The 27,473-nt window shown below is 40.4% G+C and overlaps 2 protein-coding genes across 2 annotated transcripts; both read right to left on the bottom strand.

Annotated features, from left to right (window-relative positions):
* Window positions 1-571: 571 nt before the first annotated feature.
* Htatsf1 (HIV-1 Tat specific factor 1) lies at window positions 572-12,824 on the bottom strand. Its single transcript, XM_059250977.1, has 10 exons — window positions 12,622-12,824; window positions 12,191-12,432; window positions 10,453-10,633; window positions 9,839-9,886; window positions 9,277-9,431; window positions 6,910-7,073; window positions 5,995-6,094; window positions 3,626-3,715; window positions 2,666-2,803; window positions 572-2,148 (listed from the first exon to the last, which is right to left on the bottom strand). The coding sequence occupies exons 2-10, from the start codon at window positions 12,374-12,376 to the stop codon at window positions 898-900; spliced, it is 2,313 nt and encodes a 770-aa protein (XP_059106960.1). The 5' UTR covers window positions 12,377-12,432; window positions 12,622-12,824; the 3' UTR covers window positions 572-897.
* A 4,700-nt stretch (window positions 12,825-17,524) lies between these two features.
* On the bottom strand, window positions 17,525-21,807 carry Brs3 (bombesin receptor subtype 3). The gene is made up of 3 exons (XM_059251571.1): window positions 21,374-21,807; window positions 19,490-19,841; window positions 17,525-17,938 (listed from the first exon to the last, which is right to left on the bottom strand). Exons 1-3 carry the CDS (start codon window positions 21,805-21,807, stop codon window positions 17,525-17,527), a joined length of 1,200 nt encoding a protein of 399 aa, XP_059107554.1.
* Between the last annotated feature and the right edge of the window lie 5,666 nt (window positions 21,808-27,473).

Here is a 27,473-nt window from a genome sequence, read left to right as displayed (position 1 = left end):
GATGCAGTTCAATGCTCCCAACAGAACTCAACACTACAAAATTATTAGCAAGTTCCCCAATACTGAATTGAGAAAGCTGCACCAAGGGTGATTCATAATTGTATTGGAACAACCTGACGTGGCACAATACTAGGACTGTGATTCTAAAACAAAACACAAAGTCTATTCCTAAGAAAAAAGTTCTTAGTCTCCAGGGGAATCTATGTCCCTCTCCAAACTGTATATAAGAGGCTGTGTGATGCTTGTGCATACATCTTTCTGGAGAGAGGCCTCACGACTTCAGTCATCTCCCAAACCAGCACAGTCGAACTCTGATCACCTTCTCTCTGTTTTCAATAAATGAAGCTGGGGACCACATGCACATCTTGGCTTTAATAGAAAGGGGTAAAAAAGAAAACAGGTAACTTCCAAGGATTGGGGAAGGGGTCTAAAGTGTCACTTTTTTGGGACTTTAGGACCATGTGGTGCAGAATGGGGAAGGTTATCCCAAGTAGTAACACAGCTGGAAACAAGGGCTATGGGAGGAATCGAGCAATATTTGATTCAAAACACAAGTCAACTCAAGTCCACATTTCAGTTTCTGCATATTATCAATTTATCTTTATTTCTGAATATCACAAACTCCAATTAGAATACTTTAAAAATATTCTTTTGCATGCATTTAACAAATCCAACAAAACGATGGGTATCCAGTTTACTTGCATTGTAACTATGAAGTTTAACTGAAGAACCAATAAACATATTTAAATCCATTGGTACAGGTGAGAACAAAAACCTTCGAGACATTAGTCTGCTGGCATCCTACCACTATGCACATGTTGATGTAACACTACTACTGACCCTGAAGCACAGGCAAATAGAGACACAGGGCTCTCCCTAAAAAGCAAGTGGAAAGGATTACATTCCATCATCATCATCATCATCACTACTGAGGACAAAGCTGCTGTCTGTGGACTGAGACCCATCTTCCTTCACATTTCCCATAGTCCCTCTCTCATCAGAATCATCAAACAACTTCTCATTGAGACCTTCTTCCTCATCAAACAATCTGTCATTGGAATTCTCTTCAAACAGCTTGTCGCTGGTGTCTTCATCTTTCCTTACGTCTGCGTCTTCTCCATCCTCCTTGTCGTCGGTGTCATCTTCTTCCTCTTGGTCATCAGCATCTTCACACTCCTTCTCATCTGCTGCTGCTTCTTCTTCCTCCTCATTCTCATCGGACTCATCATCAAAAACCTTTTCAAATATGACTTCTTCCTCGTCTTCATCTTCCTCCTCCTCCTCCTCTTCCTCTTCCTCCTTTTCATCGGAGTCTTCATCAAATTCTCTCTCAGAGCCTTCCTCACCTAACACTCTTTCAGATCCTTCATCAAATTCTGATTTGTCAGTGTCATTTTCTTCTGACTCTTTCTCAACATTTTCAGGGGACTCCTTGTCAGAGGCATCCTCATCGGAATCTTTTTTAGCACCATTTTCTTCTAATTCTTTGTCAGAGCCATCTTCAGACTGCTTTTCTGAGCAGTCTTCCTCAGATTCTGAGTCATCGTCTTCTGACTCTTTCTTGAGACTTTCTTCCCCTTCAGACTCTCTGCTGTGGTCATTGTCTTCAAATTCTTTTGCAAAGCCATTCTTGTCATAATTCTCTTCGCCTTTCTTCTGAGATTCTCTTTCAGGACCATTCTCTTGAGACTCCGTTTTAGGACTACCCTCTTCAAGCTCGCTCTCAGGGCAGTCTTCCTCACTCTCCCTCTTGGGGCGGTTCTCTTCACACTCTGACTTGGGGTGGTCCACTTCACACTCTGTCTTGGGGCAGCCCTCTTCACACTCTCTCTCAGGGTAACCTTCATCAGACCCACCTTCTTTAGCATCTTTTTCAGAAGCATCGCCTTCAGATTCTGCCCCATCTTCTGCCTTTTCAAACTTACTTTCATCGATAGTTTCTTCAAATGCCATCCCAGTTGCAGCTTCCTGAGCGCTCGTGCTAGACATGCTCAGGTGCTCTGAAAAATGCCTTACTCTGGAAGGCCCTGCCTTTTCGGAACCACAGATGGAATCCATACGCTGGAGGCCTCTGGTGGCCTCAGGGGCATTGAGGAATGACTCCCAGCCTCTCAGCCTTTCCTCTCTTTCTCTTGACGTCTCCTCTACCTGTGCATAAACAGAAACTAAGGTTAAGAGAAGTGTTCGGCAAAAGAGGCAACAAATTATCTGGGCATTTCTAATACTGACACAAGTACCCTGGTTCTGTAAAGCAACTTTTCTAAAGCAATCCAAGCACTTCCTTACTCTGGTCTTCAAAACTATATACCTTGATTACACAACCTTCAATACAGTTAACCTTAAACAAGATCATATAAATATACACGAATATCACAGGACTGCTGAAAAGTTTCATTTCCTAAAACATTACTATTGGAGCTCTGTCCATTCTCTGTAACAAGAAAGTTGAGGAATAATTTAGTTTACTCTGTTCTTTTCTTATCATTCTGAGAAAACCTCAAAATTTCAGACTTATAAAGTGAGAAGTGAGAAGTTTTTCTCTGTCCTCCAATGCAAAACATTACTTACGAGATGTATTATACAAAACAGATGAAATCAACCCCCAAACTAGATCTGCAGTTGACAATGCAACAGTTCCTGTGCCCTTGACAGCTGCGGGATTTACCTGGTAATCTGTAGTCCCATCCCAGGCTTGAGCAGTGATTTGACGGCCACCAAACCACCTTCCATCCAGAGTCTGAATACAATAATCAGCCTCCTCTGGTTCCCTGAAGGACACAGAGGCCACACCATCTGGGTGCCTCTAAAAAGACAAGCATAAGAAGGACTGAATGACAAGATTAAAAATCAGATACATATTTCAGAAGACAGGTAAAGAGTAGAATTTTCCTGACACTCTGAACTAAAAGACTTCTGAAATCTTTCTTCCTTTTTATTCCAGCCAGTAGCTAGCTGCTTCGTTAGCTTCATCTTATCTAGCAAGAACCAGTACAGTGTCCTTGCAAATGTTTCTGTTAATAACATTATCCAAGAGGGAAGACCATGTGATAAGAGTGTAAACAGGGAGGTCAGAATTGCCCTGGGATTAAATCCTGCCTGTCAGGAGCTGAATGAGCCCTGAGCAAGGGCTTCTGCATGAGCAGATGTGGCTTCCTCAACTGTCCAGCTAGTAGCTACCTACTTCAAAGGGCTCTGAGGGTTAGATGGCACAGAGTGCAAAGCCCCTTGCAGCACACCAGCAGTACATTGTCAAGAAATGGTCATTTAAGTACTTTCTATCAGTTTTGGAAGAACGGAGAAAAATAAACAAGAGGGTTTTTCCGTGACTGTGATCAGGTGAATAATTCAGAGAAAGGCAAGAACTTGGGAGGAAACTAACATTCAGTACATTTTTCTTCTAGTTGCTGTCACTTGATCACGTACTCTTTAAGAGTCAGAAGGAAGGGAAATAAGCTCGGCATATCAAAACAGTCCAAGACTCGCCTTGTAAACCATGTTCACTGAACTATTGCTGACAGACAGCAGGCCTGTGATATAAAAACACTAATCTAAACTCCAGGGCAATCCAAGTCACTCCTCAGCTTGGAAGGATGTCAGGACTTACCGGTGCAAGCTATGAACTTACATCAAACAGAAGGAGCTTCCTAATCTGTCCAAACTTTGAACACTCTACTCGAAGGTCTTCTCTGATCTCATTCAGCACCAATGGATCATCCTGCAAAAACAAACAGGATTAAAATGGAGCTCCTTCCTTCTTCATAACTCAAGAACCAAATTTATTACTGTGACAAATTTACAAATGAAACACATTTGTCTGCAGACTACAAAAAATCAAAATAGAATTAAGTTAGATGACTTCACTCACTGCTACTAGTTCAGGTCTACTCAAAGTGAGAGAGGAAATGGACAAGCATGGCAGAGAGGAGGTCCACAGTAGCACAGGAAAACTATATGTTTATACATATATATGTGTGTGTGTATTTTTTTAAAGCACACAGTAAAATATTCTTGTTGCTTTCCATGTGAATGTGCTAAAAAAACACAGAAGCATTGTTAATACCAGTGGTCTCTAGTTCAGGAGGACTCTCCTCCCAGAACTCTGGAAGGATTCAAGACTCCCAATAAGGATGAACAGAACTCTAAGCTTCAGGGCATGAAAAGCGTCAGAACGGAACAATCACCTCTGGTCTACAGTAGCCTCTTGAACCTAGTGACCTAGACACAGAACTTTGTGATCTGAACTTTACTCTGACTAAGATGGTGGACAATGACCATATGTGGTCACTGGGCAAGTCCTAATCACAATTAATCTCCCTAGCTACATCTTGCTTTTTACTAAGGCTATAGAAATAATAAGCTTAAATGTAGCTTCTCACATTGTATATTTCTATTGGACTGTGCTAATGTGCACAAAAAAGAAACCTCCCTTTATGCCAGAGTTCTGATTCTTCATTTCTTGACATTCAAACTTTCCAGGCAAAGTATTTTTAGGTAAGGCTTCAAACTGAACCCATTTGAAGTTACATTACAAAATAATCCTTCATTATTTACCCTGACACCAGAGAGTATTTTTAGGTATGTAACTTCTAACATTACTCTAGTATTTAGAATAAAAATATACTTCATCCTCCCAAATATAAGTTCTTTCTGATACCTTGGGGTAATTCAACAATATTGCTTTTATTTTCCTCTAAAAAGCTTAATGTTGGTGCCTGTTCTTTAGGTTCATAACCAGTCTTCAGTCAAACTAAATAGTCCCTAAAATTCCTCTTGAACCCTTCTATCAGGAGTCATATAACACACCAGACTATGCCTGGAATCCCAGCTCATGGGAAGCGGCAGGAGAATTGTAAGTTTGAAGCCAACCTGGGCTAATAAAACTCTGTCTACAAAACAAAAAATAAGAGAATTATAGAACATCTATACCAGTATCATCCAGTACTTTCAGTGATTATACAGTTGTTCTATGTATCTGTATTACCCAACATAGTAGCTACTACACGTGTGTAGTATAACTAAGGACAGGAATCTTAATTTAGTTATAATAATAATTTGTGGTGGCTAGAGCCTACTTTATTTAGATTATGCAGGTCTAGACTGACATGATTTGAGATCCAGGTTCAGAAACCCTGAACAAAAAAAAGCAAGACATCTTCCTTGTTAACAGGCTCTCATCAAGCTCACATCATAAGGTATGGAGATAAGGTTGAACTGTCCATTTTAAGGCCCTTGCTAAGGGGCTAAAATAAAACTACCATTTTGACACTGTTGACAACGTAAACAAAAAGAACAAGACTAAACTCAGACTGCAACCAGAATGTTTTCAAATGTGAATTTTTACATTCCAAACATTTTCTTCCTTGTGTGCTATGTGCTATCATTAATTCTAGAACCAAAGAGAGAAAACAAAAGTTGTTTTTCCATTACTGATAGTATCCATCTACACTAGCAGACGGTATCAGAGGCACAATGCAGTGTAAGCTAGCTTGACAATTCCTATTCATTTAACATCTTATTTGCTGGTTTGGGGATTTTACATGGATATTAATATTCGTTACAGAACTTGGTAAAAATGTGGTCCTGAAAAATAACCTCCATTATGGACATCAGATTTCTATAAGGATCAAATTTTTATTAGTAACACAAAGTTTTCAGAAGCAAGTGTGGAACTGGTATTCTCCACCAAAATCAGCTGGTGTCTACTGAACTGTACTACAAATCCACAGGCCATTCCCATCAATCTTTGAGCTCAGATAGCAAGCAGCTGTGATTTTGAGCCACAGTATGAATATTAACTGTCTTATCTGGGATATAATGAAAAGAACACTGGGATAAACACAGGCAGTTCCAAATACAGGTTGATTCTTTGTTCTATTTTCCTACCCCACCGATGAATACAGAACACGCCTTGACAAAGATGGGGCACAGTAAGCTTTGGACCCTCTTATTAGAAAACATACCAGAATTTTTACGTGTTAAAACACCATTTCCTACCTCAAAATCCATGGGGTGAAACATATTTTTGATGATGACAACTCGCTCATGTCGCATCCGGGATGGTCCAGCTCTCCTCTCAGGTCTCCAATCCAACTGCCTAATGTAACAAAAAGTAACAGTCAACTGAAACCGGGGTTCGGATTTGTGAAAGTTTAATAATAGTCATTATCTGATTCCAACCGAGTTCCACAGAACTTTCTGAAGTTAAAAAAATTCTAGGCAGGGGGCAAAAAAAAAAAAAAAAACATGCTTAGTATCTATGTTCCCTATCAAAGTAACTGCACTCTTACTAGACGAGCACTGCAATTAGATTTCTAAAACCTCCTAGTGATTTAGTATGTACAACTTTCTAAGAAGATGAAAAGGCATCCCTCAGTCATCAGTGAAGGACTGCTTCCAGGACACACACCCCCGGCTGGACATCAAAATCCTTGGCCACGCAGAACACTAACACAGGACACTACCATACTGACTTACAACCTATACCTGCCTTCCCATGCACTTTAACTCATCTCTCGAGTACTATAATACCTTACACAATGTAAACGCTGTCTAAGTAGCTGCCACGTTGCACTGAAGAGGGATTAGAAACACAAAGGGTAGGGACAGGAAGTGTGGGAAGAGGTGATGGAGGAAAGATGAAGTTCAGTGATGCCACTGATCATGAGCCCGTCACTCAACATTTTGTTTTTAAATAAAGAAGCATAGGACACAGTTAAAAGAAATCATCCCAGAAAAAGGAAAACCTCCTCGTCACTGCCAAATCAGCCCATGGAAGTAGATTGTTGACGATCCCTGATTAGCTAATGAAATTCTTTTAGAATAATCTGTAGTTGTGTTTGATGGAACAAAACTAAGTAGTTATTACCCAAAACATGCTTTATCTGAAACTTTTCACAAAAGAATACAAACTTCTGTTGCAGAGACAGTTTCTTCTTATAATCTTTGCACTTCTTCTTCTTTTTTGAGGCATCGTACTCGCCCTTCAGCTGGAACTTGGCCATCTCGACATGTAATTTGTAGCCTCTAATTTCGTCTTCATCCAAAAGTTTTAATGCAAGTTCCACAGACTCTTTCTTTATAATGGAAAATAAAACAGTAAGTTGAGCACTCAAATGAAATTTGAGATTTTGAGATAAACAATGTCAGCTATCTACTTTGGGATAATGAATCCTAGAATATAAATCAGGAAAGCTATGTTCAAAACACAGCTATACCTCAAACACCTGTGTTAACTTAGGAAGGACTAGTTCTCTGAACCTCAACTTCTCCATCTATAAAAAGCTAAAATAATATATTCATCAAAGAGTTTCTGACAAAATTAGATAAAAAAGTGTATGCAAAGATCAGGGCATGGCATACAAGAGGTGTTTAGTAAATTATATTATTGGGTAACGTTTTTCTCTAGGAGCCCAAATTTCTCATCTGCGGAATGACAAGAGATTTGAATAATTTCTGTAACATCTATTTAACAACGGATGATTCAAGGAACTGGAAATAATAAAGCCAACCTTTAATGTTCAGCTTCATAAAACTAAAATGGAGAGCTGTAATAACATACTAAGTAGAAGATAATTATTTAATGGCTTATATATTAAATGCATTTATGGACTTTAGGTCCTACACAAACAGGGTACTTACTGCCCCTACTCAAACAGAGTCAAAGATCTAAAGGTACGAGGAAGGCACAAAGAACCACTGACCTCAGCTGCTCAAATCACATATGGATCCTGAAATAATTAACTTTATTTTCTAAAGTGCAATTTACTGGCTTGACAATCTGTTACTTTCGTGGGCCCTAAGTTACAAAAGTGTTTCACAAAGCAATATTTTTCTTTAAAACTCCAATCATGGAGCTGAAGAACTGGCTCAACAGTCAAGAGCCCCTGCTACTTTTGCAGAGACCCAAGGTCAGTTCCCAGAACCATAGTGGGTAGGTAGCTCACAACAATCTATAATTCCAGCTCCACAGGATCCAACATCTTCTTCTGGTCTCTGCAGGCAACAGCATTCATGTGTACAAAACTTCGTGCACACACGCACACACACACATGTACAAGCACGCACACACATAAATAAAAGAAAATAATATTTTTAAAAAACATCTGATCAACACCTTCCTCTTTGAAAAATTTACTTCATAGGTTTTTAGTCATCTTTAGGCTGGTAAAATTCTCAAATATTACATATAAACATACAAAACTGTCATGACTGTGTTAGGGTCCACTAACCCATCTTGCTTAGGAAACAGATTAAAAGCTGATACCCCTGCCAGCTCAAGCCTACTGTCTTCTGATTCCACTGTATACTATCCACTAACTACACGCCCAGGATATATAATTACATTATCTTTTTTACTTTAATTTGTAGTTATTTTCAGATTCTATGAAAAATTCATGTCATAATTGTGACCATTTGTTTTTTGCCAGGCAATAATGGATAATACATGCTCCTAAGGTGACCAATGTTGCAGAAATGATAATTTTCTTTCACAACAAACAATCCCTGTGCAATTTATAGTAACAAGACCACACAAAATTCTGAAAATTTCCATTTTACTTCTCTTCTGTGGTGTTGAAAGCAGTAAGTATAATTTACCATCTCCTTTCCAGTCTAATTCAGGGTTAGAAAATTCTTTCTGTAAAGAGCCGGTTAGTAAATCGTTTAGGTTTTGCGGGTCAGAGGTGGATGCTGCAACCACTCAATGCTACTGATGAAACACAAAAGCAGCCTCACACAAAGGCATAAGTGAGTGAGTGTGGTTGTGTTCCGACAAAATTTTATTTGCAAAAACAGGTGGCAGGCTAGACTCTGTTATACCCCATTCCAATGTGCTAAATAATGTCGCTGGCATTTTTTCCTTCTCAATTTTTAAACTGCTGATTACATGCACTGATGATGAGATCTTTACAGTGAGGTTTTTTTTCATCACATATTTACATAACATTTTGACCTTGAAGCAAACAGTTTCTTAAAACAAGCAAATAACCCTAGTGTTACTAAGTTGACTTTTGGATTTTACACTGTCTTACTTAATACTTTTGTTTTATGTATTTACATCCTTAGTCGAGTATACTGTATGGAAGCAGTAATTTATATATACTAAAAATTAGAAAAGGTACCAGCATCACTTACATACAGTCACAGTCTGAAATTTCAGTTTTCTTTCTATTGTGTTTTGGATGGTTCTTGGCTTAGGTTAGCATCTACAAAAGATTCTAGCCTTGGTTCTTCAGTTAAAATTAGAGAGACAAGAAACTTATTTGACCATTTACCAACCTTCAGATAACAGCAAAGTCCATCTCCTTTAAGATTTCCTTGATTATCTTTGTAAAGTTTGACCTTAAATTCTTCTGTCTGAGGATCTCTCATAATAATGCCAAATTTGGACATAAGCTGTATGAATTCATCCACTGTGATGTCTGGAGGCAGACCTATAGTTTCAGAGAACAATTTTCAAGTATTTAATAAAGGTAAAAGTTATTCAGCATATTACCAACAAGAAACCTACAACTTAGGTGAGTGTAAAGCTGATTTGTGTAAATGAGTGCAAAACTTCCTATCTATAAATCTGAAGATCATTCATATTTTATATATTAAAATGTATCATAGTTACGCTATGCTTCACTAAATCTGAAGAGACAAATTGATGTAAATTATCTAAGGCAGACATACAGAACAGCATGCAAAATTGCATAAATTTTCTTTATTCTGTACTAAGTAAATCCCAAGTTAGCATAAATACCTGAATAAAACATACTAAAAACTAAAAATCACTTAGCACAAGGTCTCGGCATTAAATGTTTCCAACCTTGAAACTGCATTAAAAAGCGATAAATACCTGACACATATACATTTGTATTTCTGTCTTCTTCAACATGGAACCATCCTAAAAATCAAAACGAAATAAATAAAATACTTGCAAGAAACAACAAGAATCTCATGAAATCTTGGCAACAGTAGTTTCGTAAAACTTTGAGAATGTTCTCTTTATTTAAGAAGACTAAGTCTAACTCAAATCACTACCCACTTTCAAAATACATAAACTTTTTGACTGAGAATTAGTTTTTTTGTTTTTTTGTTTTTTTTTTTTTTTTGGTTTTTCAAGACAGGGTTTCTCTGTGTAGCTTTGCGCCTTTCCTGGAACTCACTTGGTAGCCCAGGCTGGCTACCTGGCTCTGCCTCCCGAGTGCTGGGATTAAAGGCATGCGCCACCACCGCCCGGCTTTTCTTTCTTTTTTTTTTTTTTTTGGAGACTGAGAATTAGTTTTAGGGCTCTCTGTGAGAGAGAAAAAGGCTATCTCGATTCTTAATGACTTTAAGCCTATATTAAAGTGAAAGCTCACATTACCTACCATTCCTTCAATGCTATTATAATCCTCCAAAATGTAAAACGTATTCACACATTTTCCTATTTCATTTTTATACCCAGGTTTGCAAAACAGAACCACTTGCCTGATTCGGCCTTTCTCTTTTCTCCCCTCTTTTTGGGGTCAGTGGCTTCTGGGACTGCTTTCTGTGGAGGTTCTTCTACAGTCTTTGTGTTGGTATCCTGGACATTCTCAGTAGAACTAGATGCACCATCACTAGAAAAGCCGTAATTAGCCTGATACGTAGCAATGAAGTCTTCAGTGATCTAAATGGTTTAAGTCAGCACATATGCAGACATGGTTACTTCACTTGTGTTATATGGCTGTACATTCAGTAATATAATCTAAAACTTAAACAATTGTTCATGCCAAAAGTAGTTGTAATAATTCAAGTATAACGTGAGAACAATCACCTTATAGAGAAAGTGTGTAATATGACCAAAGTAAGACAAAAGTACTCGGATCGCCAACAAGAAAAGTATGGGAGAGAATTTTAAGTGATGCTAGCACCTTTTCTAGTTTTTTTTTTAAATTACTACTTCTCTACAGTATATTTGACTAAGGTGGCCAATACAAAAGAAGTATCAAATACTGAGACAGAGTAAAACCAAAAGTCACCTAGAAATTTAACCATAGAATCTACTTTTTGGTGTACAGATGCGCAAAAAAACACATGTACACTAAGATTTTTGTATTTATGAATGAGGCTGGCAACTGTGCTAGAACACAAAATGCCCATTTTAGCATGAGCACTAATTCACATTAGTGCTTAGTGACAAAACAAAATTCAAGACACACTCAATACACACCCATCGCCCTGGCTTTGCAGGGGAAAGCACTATTGAAAAATGGCTGAATGAAGTTATAAGTTATAAAATTTGAAGAACTATAGTTTTCAGTAACAAAAGATAAAGTTACCAAGTAATTGCTTGTCGGACTATTAGAAGCACGCAGAGGGTAGAAGAAATCACATCTACATTCAAGCTGGCATTGCAAGGTCAGAAATGCGATAAAAAATTTTAAAAATTTGGAGAGCTTGAGCTATGCACAAATATACAATCAGAAAGAATAGTTGAAGTAATTTTTCAACTAACACTCTGTCTACACAATGGAGACAAGTTTTGTGTAATTGGCTCTCAAGTCACTTGGATATTAATGTTCCTATGAGGCTAAGACTAACAGGGTACTTTCACCATAGACTTTACACTACCAGGTTTAACACTAGTTTGTTTTATTTCCATATTGAAATTAAACACTTAGCAATTCCCAAGTACTCAAAACAAATGTAGAGATCTTTTCTGACCATTTTCTGTGCTTTCCTAATCATATTCCTGTGGTTACAAAGGTTCAAACTTAGATGCTCTGGAACAAAATTTAGTAGAAGAATAAACCAAGATGCAAGGCAAGTGTATTCAACAGAATGAGGTAAAAGGCTGCTTTCCCACCCCCTAAACAACAAGCTAAATCTTGTCCACAGCCTATACACTAAACATCTCACATAAGTTTGGCTATACAGGAGAAAACAGTTATTAATGTGATTTCCTTGGTGTTTTTCCTTTTTGCAATAAAAAGCAGTCATCAATATAACAACCAACTGTGACCTTCACCAAAAAAAAAAGGCATAAAAAGCTTTAAGGCAGCACCCTAAGATTTACTTTCCTTTATACATCGGCACTGAAATAAACTGAACAAATAGGCAGCCATCAACCACCGGTTCAAGGACCTAGTACTTCAGCAAAGTAAACCTAAGGAGTGTCCCGCAAGGGTGTCCAGGGATCCCCACAGCCCCGCTCCACAGTGGCCCTCAAGCCACTCTGTCTTACCTTAGGAAACCAAGCCTTCTTATCAAGGTCCCACTCGTAGGGAGTGTCATCCGGCGGTTGTCCCAAAGATTCGGTTTCTCCAGAGGGATCCTTCTGGGTGTCACCTTCCTTGGGGTCTCCGTACAATTCTTGCATTCTCAACTGTTCATCAAACTCGTCGTTCCCGCTTAAGTTGTTGCCACTCATGTTTCTTACGTGGCCGCACGGACAGTGTTCAGAGAAGTGAAGAGGCCAAAGCGACGCTGGAGAGGAGCAGAGAAAGGGAGGTCGGCAGAGCTCCGAACGTGCAGTGCAACCCCTGGCCCGCCTCCCTGCAGCGCCCCAGCAGTCCCTGGGAAGTCTGAGGCGCACCGCCCAGGCCCCGCCCTCCCGCCCGCCCCACACGCGCACGCACGCGCCTTGAAGCTGCCAGCGCAGTCGCGGCCACCCACCGGGCGGGCTCCGCGGGGCCTCGACGCCACCGCTTGGTCCAGGGCGAAGCGGAAGCGCGCAGGCGCGCCGTCACAGCCGCCGTCCGCTCCGGAGGCACCACAGCTTCCTCCCGCCACAACAGGAAATAATTGGAGAACGAAGGCCACCTCAGGCTGATGCAGTCGCCATTATCCGCGCGTGGCGACGTAGCGGGTCGCGTTGACACGCCCACTCTGGCGTCAAACGGCCGCGACGCTTGCGAGAGCCAGGGGGCGGGGCTTCAAAAGCGCGCTGCTGCCGCGTGTCTGTACTCACGGGAACTCGCCGTGGAGACGCAGCCTATAGAAATCCATGACACCTCAGGAACCTTGGGCTCGGTGGGGTCCTCTGCAGTTCGGACGAGGCGATAGCCTGAGAGAAGGCTTGGGACTCCTCCAGTAGGGCTGCCGCTGGATGGGCTTTGCGGCAGCCGCCATCTTGGGGAGGTGGGTGGGACCGTGGGACAAGTTTCTCCCACTTCGCGAACCCCATGCGCCTCTTTCGCGCAAATCTCCGCCCCTGCGAAGGAACCAAGTATTTAGTTATTTTTAATTTTTTGTCCTAGGGTACACACGGCTTTTGTTCACCTTAGTAACCCAAACACGTAACATGCTGTTTGGGGTCTAGTGAGGAGTGAGTGAATGAGCGAACGAACGATGAGCAGAAGGTCCCATCTCTTCCTAATTTCACCCCCTTTTTATGCATCTGGTACCACCTTCGGGCTGCACTTGGTGAGGGTAGCATTTGCCTGCAGCGTACTGCAAGGTATCAGAGATACTCAAGCTTGAAACTTGAAGCTTGACTGTAAACATCCCCATGTACAAATGCCAGCTGGACCATGTGGCTCCGTTTCTTCATCTCTTAGAAAGACAGCCCACTAACTGCTCTAAGCAGGACTTTCCCCCATATATTTCATGCATCTCCAAAAGTGAAGGGGTCCATATTTTTAAAATAGACAGGTATTTAGTGAACTCCTGTTAAGTGCCAGGCACTAGGGAAGGTTCTGGGACAGCAGTCAGGAATATGGGCTCACATCAAGGGAGACTCAGTTATGGTTTGGCGAAAAATATAATAGAAGTACCAGATGCTGGAGAGCAGTGGTTATTCAGTTTTCAAGCATCCTTTTATACTCAAAAACTGGAAAATTCTAAAGAGCTTTTTTTTTATATGTGGATTGGATTTATCAACAATATTTGTTGCTATAATGTTAACTATGCATGTACAATTTTAATTCAATAAAGGTAGTTATGAACTCTATATGTGTAAACATCCGTATTATAACCCAGACTTGACAGTAGGAAAAAGCTTCCCAGAAGTTACTTCGATTCCAGTCACCTTTGCTTGTAAATACAGTGGTAGGGGTTCTAGAGCACCGTGGATCCTCACAGACCTCTGTGAATCTCGTTCCAACCTTAACAGTGTTTTAAAAACAGTAGCTTTTTTGTTTCCAAATAAATTTATTTTTATGAGGTTCTTGTTTTTGGTAGAGCTCTCAGAAAACTGAATTTGTGTGCATGTTATGGATTTTGCTAGGTTCATTTAAATATTACTAAGTGGTTCTTGCTTTAATCTGAAAATGGGATACAGCTCTTTTCACTAATATGTTATTAGGCTTCCATTTCATTCTGGAGTATGTTTACAACACAGGAAAGATACTGTACTACGTGATCATTACTGCACATGGCACACATTCTTAGTGCCTGAAGTACCCTTGACACCCCCTTACAAGAAAATGAGTAAAAAAAAAATCCTTATATCTAGGTTCCATGTCACCCAGTCACCTTGTCCAAAGCTTCCTGGAAGCCTATGGGCAACGTAGCCTAAGGAAGCATTGCATTTTGCACTAGATTTGCCTGAGCCAGTAGAAGCTTGTCCCATAAAGTTTGAGTACAAACAGATGCAGCATCAGAGTAGAAGGAAACAGATACCTATGGAAGGTCAAAGATGTGATAAGGGCCTTCTGTGCAGAAGTTCCCCTACCTTGCTTAACATGCTTACAAACTTCTGGAAAAGTTAAAGAACTATACTAGGAGATGTGTGTGTGTGTGTGTGTGTGTGTGTGTGTGTGTGTGTGTGTATGAATGACCTCTTGTTTGGAAGTATTCTTGTCCCCACATCTTGTAATCTCTAAATTTAGTAATGTGTGTGTGTGTGGGGGGGGGGGTTCTTCTGACAAAATGGTTGATGGGTCTTCAACTTGGGATAATATGAACTGCAGTAATTCTTTAAAACTAAATTTGCTGCTTACAGAAGGTGTACATTGTTAAATTGGGACACTTTTCATTTCACTGAGGAAGATGTACCCTCAGGACATGTTTCAGTTGTCCATAACTTAGTGACTGTTTTCATACTTAATGGAGTATTGCTGTTTGTATCCTAAATCTTAAGCAAGGGAAGACCATGAGCAAAATTAGGATATGTTCACAAATTGTTTTGCACATGTCCATATCTGTCCCTATCTAGAACTCTCACTAAAGAAATTAAATATCCCATAGGAACATTGCCTGTACAACAACAAGCAATGTAAATGTAGTTGTGGATATTATGGCCATCTGTAAGGTTAGCCCCAAGAAGTAAAATCACTTAATCGTCCCGAAACAAACCTGAAATTGTAACACTAATTTTCTACCTACGAAAGGGGAAGGAGCTGATGACTTAGGAAGCTAAGAAGTTATTGTATGCATATTTCATCACTAACTCATGCAGAGCTCTAGTTTTGGGAAACACGAAAATATTCTCTTGACTTTTGTAACCTGGGACTTTTTAAAATTAGGGTACTAATTATTGATTCCGTGTATGAGTGTACATATGTGAAGTATGTATGTGGTATGCATGTGTGGGTGCACATACATGGAGTCCAGAAGAGAGTGTCATGTATTTTCCCTCATCACTTTCTGCCTTATTCCTTTTGAGGTAAGGTCTCTTGCTGAGCCCAGACCTTATGGTTTGTTTGGGGGTTTGGTTTGGTTTGTTTGTTGCTTGTGTTTAGCTAGGCTGGAAGCCAGCGGACACCAGGCATCCTGTTGTCTCAGCCCCGATCAGTGCTTTCATTGCACCGTATTTAATTGTGCTTTAATTGCAATTACAGGACCACATCGTGCCTGTGGGTACTGGAATCCAAAATCTGCTCCCCATGCTTGTTCAGGAAGCACCCTTTACTGCTGAACTCTCTCTCTCAAGTCATAGCCTAGTACATTTATAAAATTATTTCTCAAGTGTTAGGCTCAGGAAAGTAAATATATAATGTTTTTCTAATTAAAGAAAATAAAATAGTTTATCGTTCTATGATTTTAAAAATAATAAGTCTTCAAATTGAAATGTGTTCTTCTATTCTATCATTATTTTTAGAATACAAACTTACACAAAGCCATTCAAGCTTTATTTCGTATTTATTTGCTCACCTCCAAATTTTTTACAACAATTTTGCTCACTTTTTAAAGCAATGTTAATACGATATTAGCACCCCCACTTTAAGCAAGCCAATTTTAGGGACATTTAAATCCCAGTGTTAATATATGTCCCACCCCCGCTTGAGCCACATAATTAGCAGAAGTTCACAACGGCACAAGCCATTTAAAGCTCAAAAATACCAAAAGCACTCTAAAAAAAATCAAGTTTTTAAAAATACAAATGTAACTATAGTGCTAAATATAAGCTTTAGTTTACTTCAAGAATACATTTTCTGAAAGCACAAATTTAAATCTGGCAAATCTACTGACTACAAGGTTTTTTTTTTTTTTTTCCAAATTACAGTGAGTAACAAGCTTATTTGTGTTAGCAAGTTATAGCAGAGGATAGAAAGTCAGAGCCTTCTGTCTGACTTGCAGAAACAGAGCTGAGCTCTAGGACTTCGGCACCCATCAAGTTGAGTAATATCAAGCAGGTAGATGATGTGATGATGCTCGTACAATCAGGTGATGGAGATCCTAAGTGGCAGTTCTGCAGGTTTTTAGAAAGAGGGCACTGCTCACCCAAATAGAATGAGTTTCCTTTGAGGAAAGAATTTCAGACAGCTTAGAAACTTGGACAGGAATCTTCCTCTGGGGCCCATGGTCACACCAACACGATGGCTCTCTGTTCTGCCTATTAAGACAAATTCTTCACAATGTTTATGAGAGATGGCTCTGTCTAGGTATTAACCAATGGCAGTAGAATCCACAAAGTCAGCAGCAAGGGAAGCACCCTGCTCCAGATTCAGTGCTTAACACCCTCCGACTCTCAAACCTTTTCATTTCAATTGCAAGACTTCTTAGAGTGGAATGATGATTGAAGGAAGAGAGCAGTCACTCTGTGAAAGTATGTGTGTGTGTGTGTGTGTGTGTGTGTGTGTGTGCGTGTGTGTGTGCGCGCGCGCGCGTGCGCGCGTGCGTGCGTGTGCGTGCGTGTGTGTGTGTGTGTGTGTGTGTGTGTGTGTGTGTGTGTTTTACAAAACACCACGAGAGATGTTTTATCTTTTTGATCTCACTTAAGGAGTAGAATCTCTAGATTTACAGCACACAATAAGCACAAACACTATTTTATGACAACCACATGAGTACGTGAGAGATGAGCATCACAAAGGAGGGATCCAGTTAGATTTTTAAACATTTGTCTTGTTCATTTACCATCTCTCCTATACAGCGTTCTTCACAGTTGACTGGCATTTTCCAACCTGCTTTTTTCTCCTTGGTGGGCTTCATTGTATTTAGAAAGCCCAAATGGCATTGCTGTTTGCACCTTGAAGAAAATGACGTTTTGTCTTTTACTTACAGGGATAATTCATTCTGAAAACTTCAAAACAATTCATAAACAACAAAAACCCAGACACCATACTGTGCACACCTTAAAGCCGGATACACGCAATGAGACTAAAAAAACACCTTTTTTTTTTTTTTAGTGAAAAAGCTAAACTTTGTCCTCTCCCTTCTTCACGCTACAGCCACTGAACACGGTCACACTAATTTCAGACACATGTGTGCTCCCAGTACCCGGGACCCGCCCCATCACAGTGAGGTTGGTAAGAGGGGTGTCACCAAGAGAAGGCTCAGGCAGCTGTGCCTTGAAGCAGCAGAGCTGAGCTTTAAAATGCTTCTGGAAGGTCTTGCTCAGCCAGTAAAGAGCAAAGGGATTCACACAGGAATTACTGAAAGCCAGCACCCGAGAGAAAATGGTGACAACGAAAGGAACGGCCGAGGGGTCTTCATAGCTCTCGTAAGTGAAGGAGTGGTAGAGGTACAGGAGGTGAGTCGGCAACCAGCAGACAGCAAACAGGGCCACCAGCACCAATACTGTTTTGGCAATTCTCTTCCGGGACTCAATCTATATGGGGAGAAAATTGCACACACACAAAAATATCCATTTAGCTGGCACAGATAAAAAACCCATCCTCTGTATTGACATAGGAATTTACAGTTAACAAGCTGGCTGCCCTTTGAATACACGCTTATGAGCTAACTGCCTGGGACACATGGGAAGTCTGCCTGTGGATATAGAATATGACAAGTTAATTGGCATGGTAACCTGTGATCTTGGTCTCATTAACTCTCATTCTGAGGCCTCCCACCATCCTCAGATGTTGAGATACTCTAGTTACCTCAAGCAGTGCTATGGAATCCCCAGTGACTTAATTTCACTAAAAGGAGAGAGCGATACTATTCAGAGCAGCTTTCACTGCATCCGCAGAGGCTGACAGGTGAGAACAGTCTTCTGCAGTTTAGGAAAGTTGTCAGGCTGGTACTAAAGTTGCTTTTAATCTATAGGGACTTAAATCATGTAGTCAGAGGAATAAAAACAAAATGTGCCATCCATCATATATGAGAATACTCCTATTCACATCTGTTAATATAAGAGATGCACCTCATAAAATAGAGGCTCAGACAGAGCAAAGATAACTGGATCACATGGACACTAAGTATATAACTTATATAGCTTCAGCCTCATGAGCACAGCTATTCAACTAACTGGTAGACTACACAAAAGGCATAGTTCTTTCCCTCCTCCCTCTCTCCCTCCTCCCTCTCTCCCTCCTCCCTCTCTCCCTCTCTCCCTCCTCCCTCTCTCCCTCTCTCCCTCCTCCCTCTCTCCCTCCTCCCTCTCTCCCTCTCTCCCTCCTCCCTCTCTCCCTCCTCCCTCTCTCCCTCTCTCCCTCCTCCCTCTCTCCCTCCTCCCTCTCTCCCTCCTCCCTCTCTCCCTCCTCCCTCTCTCCCTCTCCTCTCTCAGTAAATGGCACTACTTCCCTCTTCTACAGGATCGAAGCCTCCCTGACCCCCAGTCTAACAGGACAATGTTTGGTAGCATCCTTTCATTCTGTACAGATTTACGAACGGAGAGCACACCTAAGTCCTGCAACGGCCTTATCAAGTGTGTGAGTCACTGTGTTCTTTTGCTATGGGCACTTCATTTCACCCTCTCCAGACCTCAGCTTGCTCATCTGTGTAGAAGCCGTTTTCAGTGAGTAATGTCAGATGAGTCTTGCCAGTTTCACTAGTCTATGCATTTCTACCATTCTGTGATACTTGCTAAAGCAAATGATGCTTTACTTTATAATCTCATGTTATGCAGATTCCCTTACTGTTTTATAGGACAAATAACTTTTACTTCTCTCACACTTGCACTACCCAGTCTATAATACTAACAGTCTTACCAGTGACTGAGTGAAGAGTACTGTCAGGAACTATGATGGAAGTTTTATATATCTGTGTCACTGAGGCTCAGAGAGGTCAAATAACTTGCTCGGCATTGCTCAATGTGTGACATTTGGGATTGCTATTGGATCTCTACACAGATAAATGCAATGTAGCTTGCTGAAAGGTGATGGGGGCTCCCTTCTAAATTCAGGCTGTATTTGCAGGAGTACTAATTCATACATACCTGCTTTCGGGCATGGCTTTGTTCCTCAGTAGGTATATTCATGGTGCTTTTGTAAAGAGTCCTGGCAATCAAAGAATAATAGACAGAGATAATCGAGAGTGGGATAATATAGAACACTAAGAAACACAACAGAGAATGTATTTTTTGCAAGAGCCTCTCAGAGACAGGGTAGGAGTTACATGACTCAAATGTCACATTTCTGTTAGGATCTTGGAAAGTGTATACATTTGAGAATATAGCCTCTGGCAGAGCAAATATCACAGACACAATCCAGATGCCACCGGCTTTTACGAAGGTCTTCAGAATAGCATTGGAGGGCTGTCGCTCAAGTGGTTTCACGACCGCTTTGTATCTAGAAACACATAATCATAAGCAGAGTTGAAATCAGTGACACGTGTGACTTTAGCAATCATCCAGTTCTTCCTCCTTTCCAGTCATATAGAACCAATTAGAACTGGCTGTGGTTTCAAATACACAGAATATACCCAATGATTTATTTATTCGAATCAGCTTGTCCTTTATCTACTCCTATGAGAAATTCCAGATCTGCTATTTTGTAACTTTGTGACAGACCCTCTATTTAGGACAAATATTTTCAGCGTCTTTTTCTGTGTGACTTGAGAATAATTCATCACCTATGTGTTGCCATAAGTATTCTAAAGAAATCCTGTATATGTAAATGACTCATGTTAATTAAATTAACTCTCCTGAATGAGTAAGCAGTCTTAAGTCTTTCTAGATAACATTTCCACCAGTAAAAAGCAGAAAGCTCATGTTTTCCCCATTCATAAGGGCTACTTCCTTCCCTATGCTAATGGATCAATAGGGGAGATTAGGATAAAATCAGAAGCTAGAGCTCATGCAACCATGCCTCTTCATTTAGACAGAGACACCTTAAAATCTGTAGCCTTGACAGGAGTCTTCCCTCAAGAATATAGACCAACAAAGCAACATAATCATAATGATGATGATGATGATAATAATAATGACACAGATCAAGCTTTAGCTCGTGTCAGATTCCAGAATCTAGAGCTCTTCCTGACCATACTGCTGGACATTGATTACCTACAGATATCTTGCAAAAATTTTAAAGCACTACTTTTAATATTTAGAGCCTCAGTTTTCATGCTTTCATGGTTATTCTGCAATAGTTATTAAAAACACAGTATCCAAACTAAAAACACCCTAACATGGAGCCCCAACTCCCTGACAGTGAGACTGTTTCCCATGCTCTAGCCACAGGACTCTAAAAGTCCTTCAGAATTAATTTATTTCTCTGGGAATGATAATGTCACCACATGATTATAGAGAAAACAAATAGAATTAAGTAATGATATGACACTGAATTATCAGGATGATGAAAACCTTACTGCTTTCCTTCTATTAGCTAATCTGGGGACTTTGAAATCAATTTGGTGCCTTTTCTCTCTTTATCATCCTTCTGGTACATGATAATGCACACACGGTCCATTTCACACCTATGCCAGCATTCTCATGTTGACTCTGTTATACCACTAGGTTGCACTAATGTATAAAGCATGAGTATTTTTCTTTGCACCTGCAACAATTTGCCTGACTTAATAAGCCAGAGGAAAATAAAAACACCGTTTGCTATTCTTTCAAGCACACAATTACATTTCAAAGAAAAGAAACCCCCCGCCCAGAGCATATATTTTCAAGCACTCTTCAGATGCTAACAAAGGCATTTTAACATTTTAAATCTAACTTTTATTTTAAAATGCTACTGGATTTTCAAAGCTTACATTTAGGTTACACAGTGTAAGAAAAGCCCACCGGTAGCCAGTAAACGCTAAGCACAAGCTTTTCTTTTATCTTTTTGCCTAATTTAACATCCCGGCAATAGAACAGAAAGAGGAAACTCACCTGTCAGCGCTGAGAATTGTTAGCGTGAACACTGACACACCGACAGAAGTGAGCCGGATGAAGGAAAGCACTTTACAACCGATCTTCCCAAACAGCCAGCCCTCTGCCAGGTAGTGGGTTGCATCCACGGGCACACAAGTCAGCAGAAGTAACATGTCTCCAAAAGCCAGGCTGGTGATGAAAATATTTGGAACTGTTTGCATGGTTTTAGTCTTGAAAAAGACTTTGATGAGGATGGCATTTCCGAGGATGCCCACTGAAATGATCACAGCATAAGTGATATAGATGGCACACAGTGCTTCTATTCCTGGAAAGTTGTCTCCGGTCCATCCTTTATGTGTGGTATCGTTGGAGACGACAGAGCTTGATGATTCTGTATCATTTGTGATGGAAATTAAAGTCTGATTAGGTGACTGAGGCTGCCTTTGAGACATGTCTCCTGCACTCTCTGCCTTCACTACCTCTTCTCTGCTCAGTTCAGATGTAGTTGGCTGTCACGTCTAGTGCCTACGTCTAGCAATGAGGTGGTATCAGGAGAACAGAACAGAATGGAAAGAAAACCCAAGACATCCGGCTACTCCTTCCCTTCAGTTCTTCTGTGTCTCCCAGAATGCTTGGCTAAGCGCTTACAGATCTGGCACTAGGAAATGGGAGGTGGAGGATGGAGGAGTCTCATTGGCATTCCTATGACATAAGATAAGGAAGGGGGCTAAAGAAATGCCCTGTAGTTGCTTTTCCATTTTGGGGGTGTGTAGTCCTTTGAATAATCTTATTAAGGCTTATTAAGCCATATAATTGTTTATTAGAATCACCTGTGTTTTCATTTCTACCCAGCCTGTTCTAGATATATCTTGGTGATTTTTTAAAAAAGCAAAACAAAACAAACAAACAAACAAACAAAACACCTCACCATCTCCCATCACATGGTAGTCTAATGTAGTCTGTTTTATATGACAAATAAGGATAGATGACCCCCAAAGCACAAACTTGAACCCAATCCTCAAAATTTAATATCAGAGAAACGATGAAGCAGCAAATCACTCACACCTTGACAGAGCTTATGTCGCCTCCCCAAAGCAATCATCCAGTGACCTGGGCTTAACATCTAACTCGGACACGTGCTCATTCCCACCTCCATGTCCCTGGGGCTGTGCAATATCATACCAAAGCAACTTGTAAGTGATGAAAAATCCAGCAGACCACCAGTCACTTTGTCCCTTAGTGTCTCAATAAAAACAGGGTTTCCATTCGACGTCTGTTTAAATAGAAATCTTTGGAAAAGATTTCTATAAAAAAGATCTTTTAAAGGAGTTCTTTCTCTAAAAATGACTCAAATGAACATGCTTTTTTCTACAACCAAATAACACAGAATAATGCCTCTCGAGGTCTTGACCCAAATAATGTTGTAAGAATGAAAATTATTCTTTTTTTCCCAATAGAAAAAAAACCCCTCAAATTATTCCAGAGATAAGGACCATGTAGATGATGGTAGTATCAACTAAAAGAAGCTTTAAAAAATTAAGGCAATCACTGTGGCACCAAAAAGAAAAGCTCATTTTTTTTAACAGAAAATGTATATAGGTATGTGTGTGTGTGCACATGTGTGTGATGTATGTGTGTGTGGTGTATGTATGTATGTGTGCTGTATGTGCGTATATGTGTTTGTTGTGTATGTGTGTGGTGTGTGTGTGGTATGTGTGTGGTGTGTGTGTGTGGTGTATGTATGTATGTGTGCTGTACATGTGTGAGTGTGTATGTGTGTGTTGTGTATGCTTGTGTGTGTGTGTGTGTGTGCGTGTAGGGGGAGTGGAAAATAGAATATATGTTACAAAAGTGGAAAGAGGCTACTAGGACTATAGTACAAAGTACTGAAAGGGTACAAGATGGGACAGGGGAGTGCTTGTTTTTATACCTCTGTGCAAAGTAAAAGTTTCCTTGTTATTACTTAATAGGATTTGATTAATTATAAGAAGATACAGTTTGACTTGTGAATGTAATCTGCAATAGTAATTCCAATTATTACCAGCCTCTCTGTTTTTATTCATAATTGCAAACCCCTAAATTTTAGCTGCATAATTTCCTACTTCAAGAAGACATGAATACTCAGAATGGCCTTTGCAGAGACCAAGTGAAATAAACACAAATTATAGTGGTAGATTCTAACAGTTGGGTTTTTCAGTTGAATCTTCTAAGTGGAATGTTTTATTAAACACAAATTATCATCATGACTAAACCTAATGCCTCCCTAAAAGTGGACATTTATGGAGACTATTCCCAGATGTAGCCACCTGTACCCCACTCACACATGCCTATCTCATATGCCATGATCAGTGTGAACTACAATTAAAATTGAGAAAAATTTACATTGACTAAAATGTTTAGGCTTTCTGAACACTGAGGTACAAATTATGAGGCAGGTGAGTTTATCTCCATGTGTTTTTAATCTCTCTTCTCAGTAATCTTTTTCAAGAATTTTCTCCACATGTCCCAGCTCCACACAACTTACTTTCAGCCTTTTACTTATTAATCCCTGTTTAAGGTGCTTCAATTAATGAAGACCAGCTGCTTACCATATGGCCCCACAATTTTAGTCTTAGGTATCTACCCGAAATAAATGAAAAGCATATGTCCACAAGGAGACCAATATGCAAATGGTTATGGAAAATTTTTTCATAAAAATGAATTATAAATAACCTGAATGCTCTTCAGTGAAAAAATAAAAAACAGAAATAATTATTTAATAGAGGAATACTACGCAACAACAAAAACAACAAACTTTCCTTACCTGTTGCAAAATGGATGAACGTTAAACATATGTGCAATGAAACACATCAGACATATGATGTGAGTCCTTAATATGAAATTCTGGAGAAGCTGAGACATGGACATGACATATACTGCACGTCAGCAGTTGCCTGGGTCTGAAGATTGGAATGGGGATGATTGTTGAGGAGCACAGGAAGCAGTTGGGCATGCTGAGGTGTTCTAATGCTGTGTCATGTGGTGTAATAATAGCTGCCTGTTTGTAGAAATTGATTAAAACGCAGACTGGACACTCTCAACTGGCTGGTCTCATGATACAAAGATTCGATTCGATATCAATGGCATTTAAAAATGTGGCAGAAAAGTAAAACCGGGGCTAGATGCCTTAAGAAGATATGGATGAGAAAGACATTTTTAGCGGTCTCCATAGCACTCCACCAGGACTAGAGCTCATGTTTATGAGAGAGAGAGATACAGGGGTGAGAAAAACTTAGCACCTAGCCTTAAAGCTTAAAGCAAAGGGAATACACAAACAGCCATGCAATCTGAATTTCTCAGTAACACATACTTGCTCACATGGGATATTTAGTTTCTTTTCAAGTCTTCTACCTCAAGTACTTCTGAATACCTATAAAGATAGTGAGCAGTTCAGAGCTAGAGTTACTGGTAATTTTTTAATCCTTCCGGGTCTTTCACAGGGTCTTTACTGTGCTCATAAATGGATATTCTACCTGGCATTGTTGCTGTTTGGAGTCCCACCAAGCCATACACTTTGCATGTCACTCCTCCAAGCCATAGTCTTTCTCACAATTTCACCAAGCAGTGCAGTCCTTCCCCAGTGGTCACCACTGGTCTACTAGACCTTGTTATTTTCCGTCCAACCTATGAAGGCATGGAATCCTGTTACCCCCCTCCTTTTTTTCAGAAGAAGTATTCTAATGATGCCCTTATTTAAACAGACTAAGACTCTAAGACTCTCTAGGGTTACTTTCATGTTTCCAACTCCCCAACCCATCAGTTTCCTTTGTTCACTGCAGTCTACTGGGTGATAGACAGTATAGTTTCACCTCTTGAGATGGACTTCACAACTGCCAGCACCAGGGAGATCTCACTACTGTTTTCGCCAGATGGATTTTGCTATTCCGTGTATATTTGGGAAAGCTGAAGGACTGGGAAAATCAAGGCACCAACCTGAACCATGGTTGCAGGTTTCTGAGTCTGTGTTCCTAACCAATCCCTTATCAGAGAGAGGTAGCTTCAACCAAACAACAAGCTTTGACTAGTTCCAGCAAAGCATACTATCTTGATCCACTCCCACCAAGATGATTTCTCAAGATGTCATCTGTACTTTGTCTGACTTGGGTCAAGAATGTCCTAAACAAAAATTCCCCAGATTCTCAAGAATTCTGACTATTTAGTGGCTTAGATGAAGCTTATGCCTTTGAGGAACCTTTACTACGTACTTAGGATGTCAGTGTGTTCTCAGCCAGAACATACTTGAACTACCAGGACTCTGCCTCTTCCTGCATGGAAAGGAACCTTAGGTCATGCATCTAGAGGTGGAGATAAAGCAGATTTTGCAAGTTATCAAGAGGGGAACTTTGCTCCATGTTTAGAAGAGGGTAGGAATAGGCAAGGGTGGAATCTTAAACCCAGTGCTGAGAAGAACCACGAAAGTAAGAAAAACAGCTTGAAAATGAGGCCAAAGAGTGACTTAGAACTCCTTCAGCACTCCTTTTCCTGAAAACCATGACTGATCATGTGGACTAGGGGAGGAACCTATGATCTCCAAGAGTGGGGACAGGGGGCTGTCATAGTCTGATATGTAACAGGATCTGCACTGTCTTTGCCAGGTCATGCAAACCCTTAGCACCGTGGTTCAAGAGAATTGCTTTCCCAGGCCACACTCCTACTCAGAACCTCTCTCTCTTAGAGGGTAGACTTCTGGGCTGTGGAACTGTGTCCGTGGTATCTTCATTATTACATGTTACTTTAGTGTCTAAGACAAATTTCTAGAAGAAGCTCAGAGGATGTCAAAAATAAAACATTAAACACAATGACATGCAAACTAAATATCACTTATAGGAAAATAAATGTGCAGATGAGCTGTGACTAATAAAGATGGTTTCAAGGTCTGAAGATGCACAAAATCCCTAGCAAGAAGAGGACTGTGGACTCCTGACAAGTACAAGAAATGACCATAGCACTCTGAATCTGTAATTATGCTTCCATTCATATTTCTTTCTTTTGTTACTTCTGAGGTGCCTTGGTTTCACATAATCCATTTTCTTTCCAGCAGAGTAAATAGCTCTGTGTACCACCTAGCTCATATGAAAGCAAGAGGGACAGTCCCTGTCTGTCCTCAGCAGGTGGCATGTTGCCTTGGCACCGGTGAAGACTAAATTGGGTGTTTGCTGCACACCCTGCCTTTCTTAGGCAGGGTGGTGGTCGTGCGGGAGGGACTTCCCAGTGCAGCACTGCCAGAAACCCTAAGGTCCATCCTCCATCCCACCTGGACTCTAAGAAGACTGTTCTCCATCCGATGAGATCCTAGAAACTGGAGCTGGGCTTCTTTAAGGGGTGCAAGGCTGGCGAGAATGACTGTGTTTAGTAGTATGGAGCCTCCTGACTGGAGTGGGGACTGTTTGGACATCTTTTGGTCAGGTAGGGGTCCGTATGGACAGAAGGTTGTGGAGTGGACATCCACACAGCAAGTTGAGGTTGCTGAACAGGAGGGATGAGAAAAAAAGCTGCCAAGATCCTTCCAACCCCAGTCTACTTTTCTTTCTCTTAGAGTATATGACACTATTTGTAAAAGGACAATGAAATGAACTGTCTTCAAGATATCTAGTACACAACACATGTTTGAGTGCTCATTAGTATGCTACATTATGGACATAATCTCTCTCTCTCTCTCTCTCTCTCTCTCACACACACACACACACACACACACACACACACACACACACACACGTACCACGTACCAAATTGGGTAAGTTAGTGAAGCCAGAAAATCAATTTGCCAATGTTACCACTCTAGAAGTTTCTAGACTCCAACCTTCACTTGTTCCATCCCCTGTCTGGTTGGCTCTGTTCTTTAGCTCCCTTTATACATGGAAGTATCTATATTTGGCTTTTATGGGACTAGGGTATTGGATTTAGGTGATTTGTTACTCTTTACTACTTCTCTGGGTTTTAAGATAATGAATCTGGGACAGATGCTTGAAACTTTGGCAGTGACTTAATGTCACTCAGTGATGAAGACTTGAGAAGGATATACAATCATGACTTAGAGACATATGAACGGAAAACATGGAAAACAAGGGTTCAAACTTTC

This window comes from Peromyscus eremicus, chromosome X (assembly GCF_949786415.1).
Source record: "Peromyscus eremicus chromosome X, PerEre_H2_v1, whole genome shotgun sequence".
NCBI classification, from domain to species: domain Eukaryota; kingdom Metazoa; phylum Chordata; class Mammalia; order Rodentia; family Cricetidae; genus Peromyscus; species Peromyscus eremicus.
This window is presented reverse-complemented; position numbering and strand designations above follow the sequence as displayed.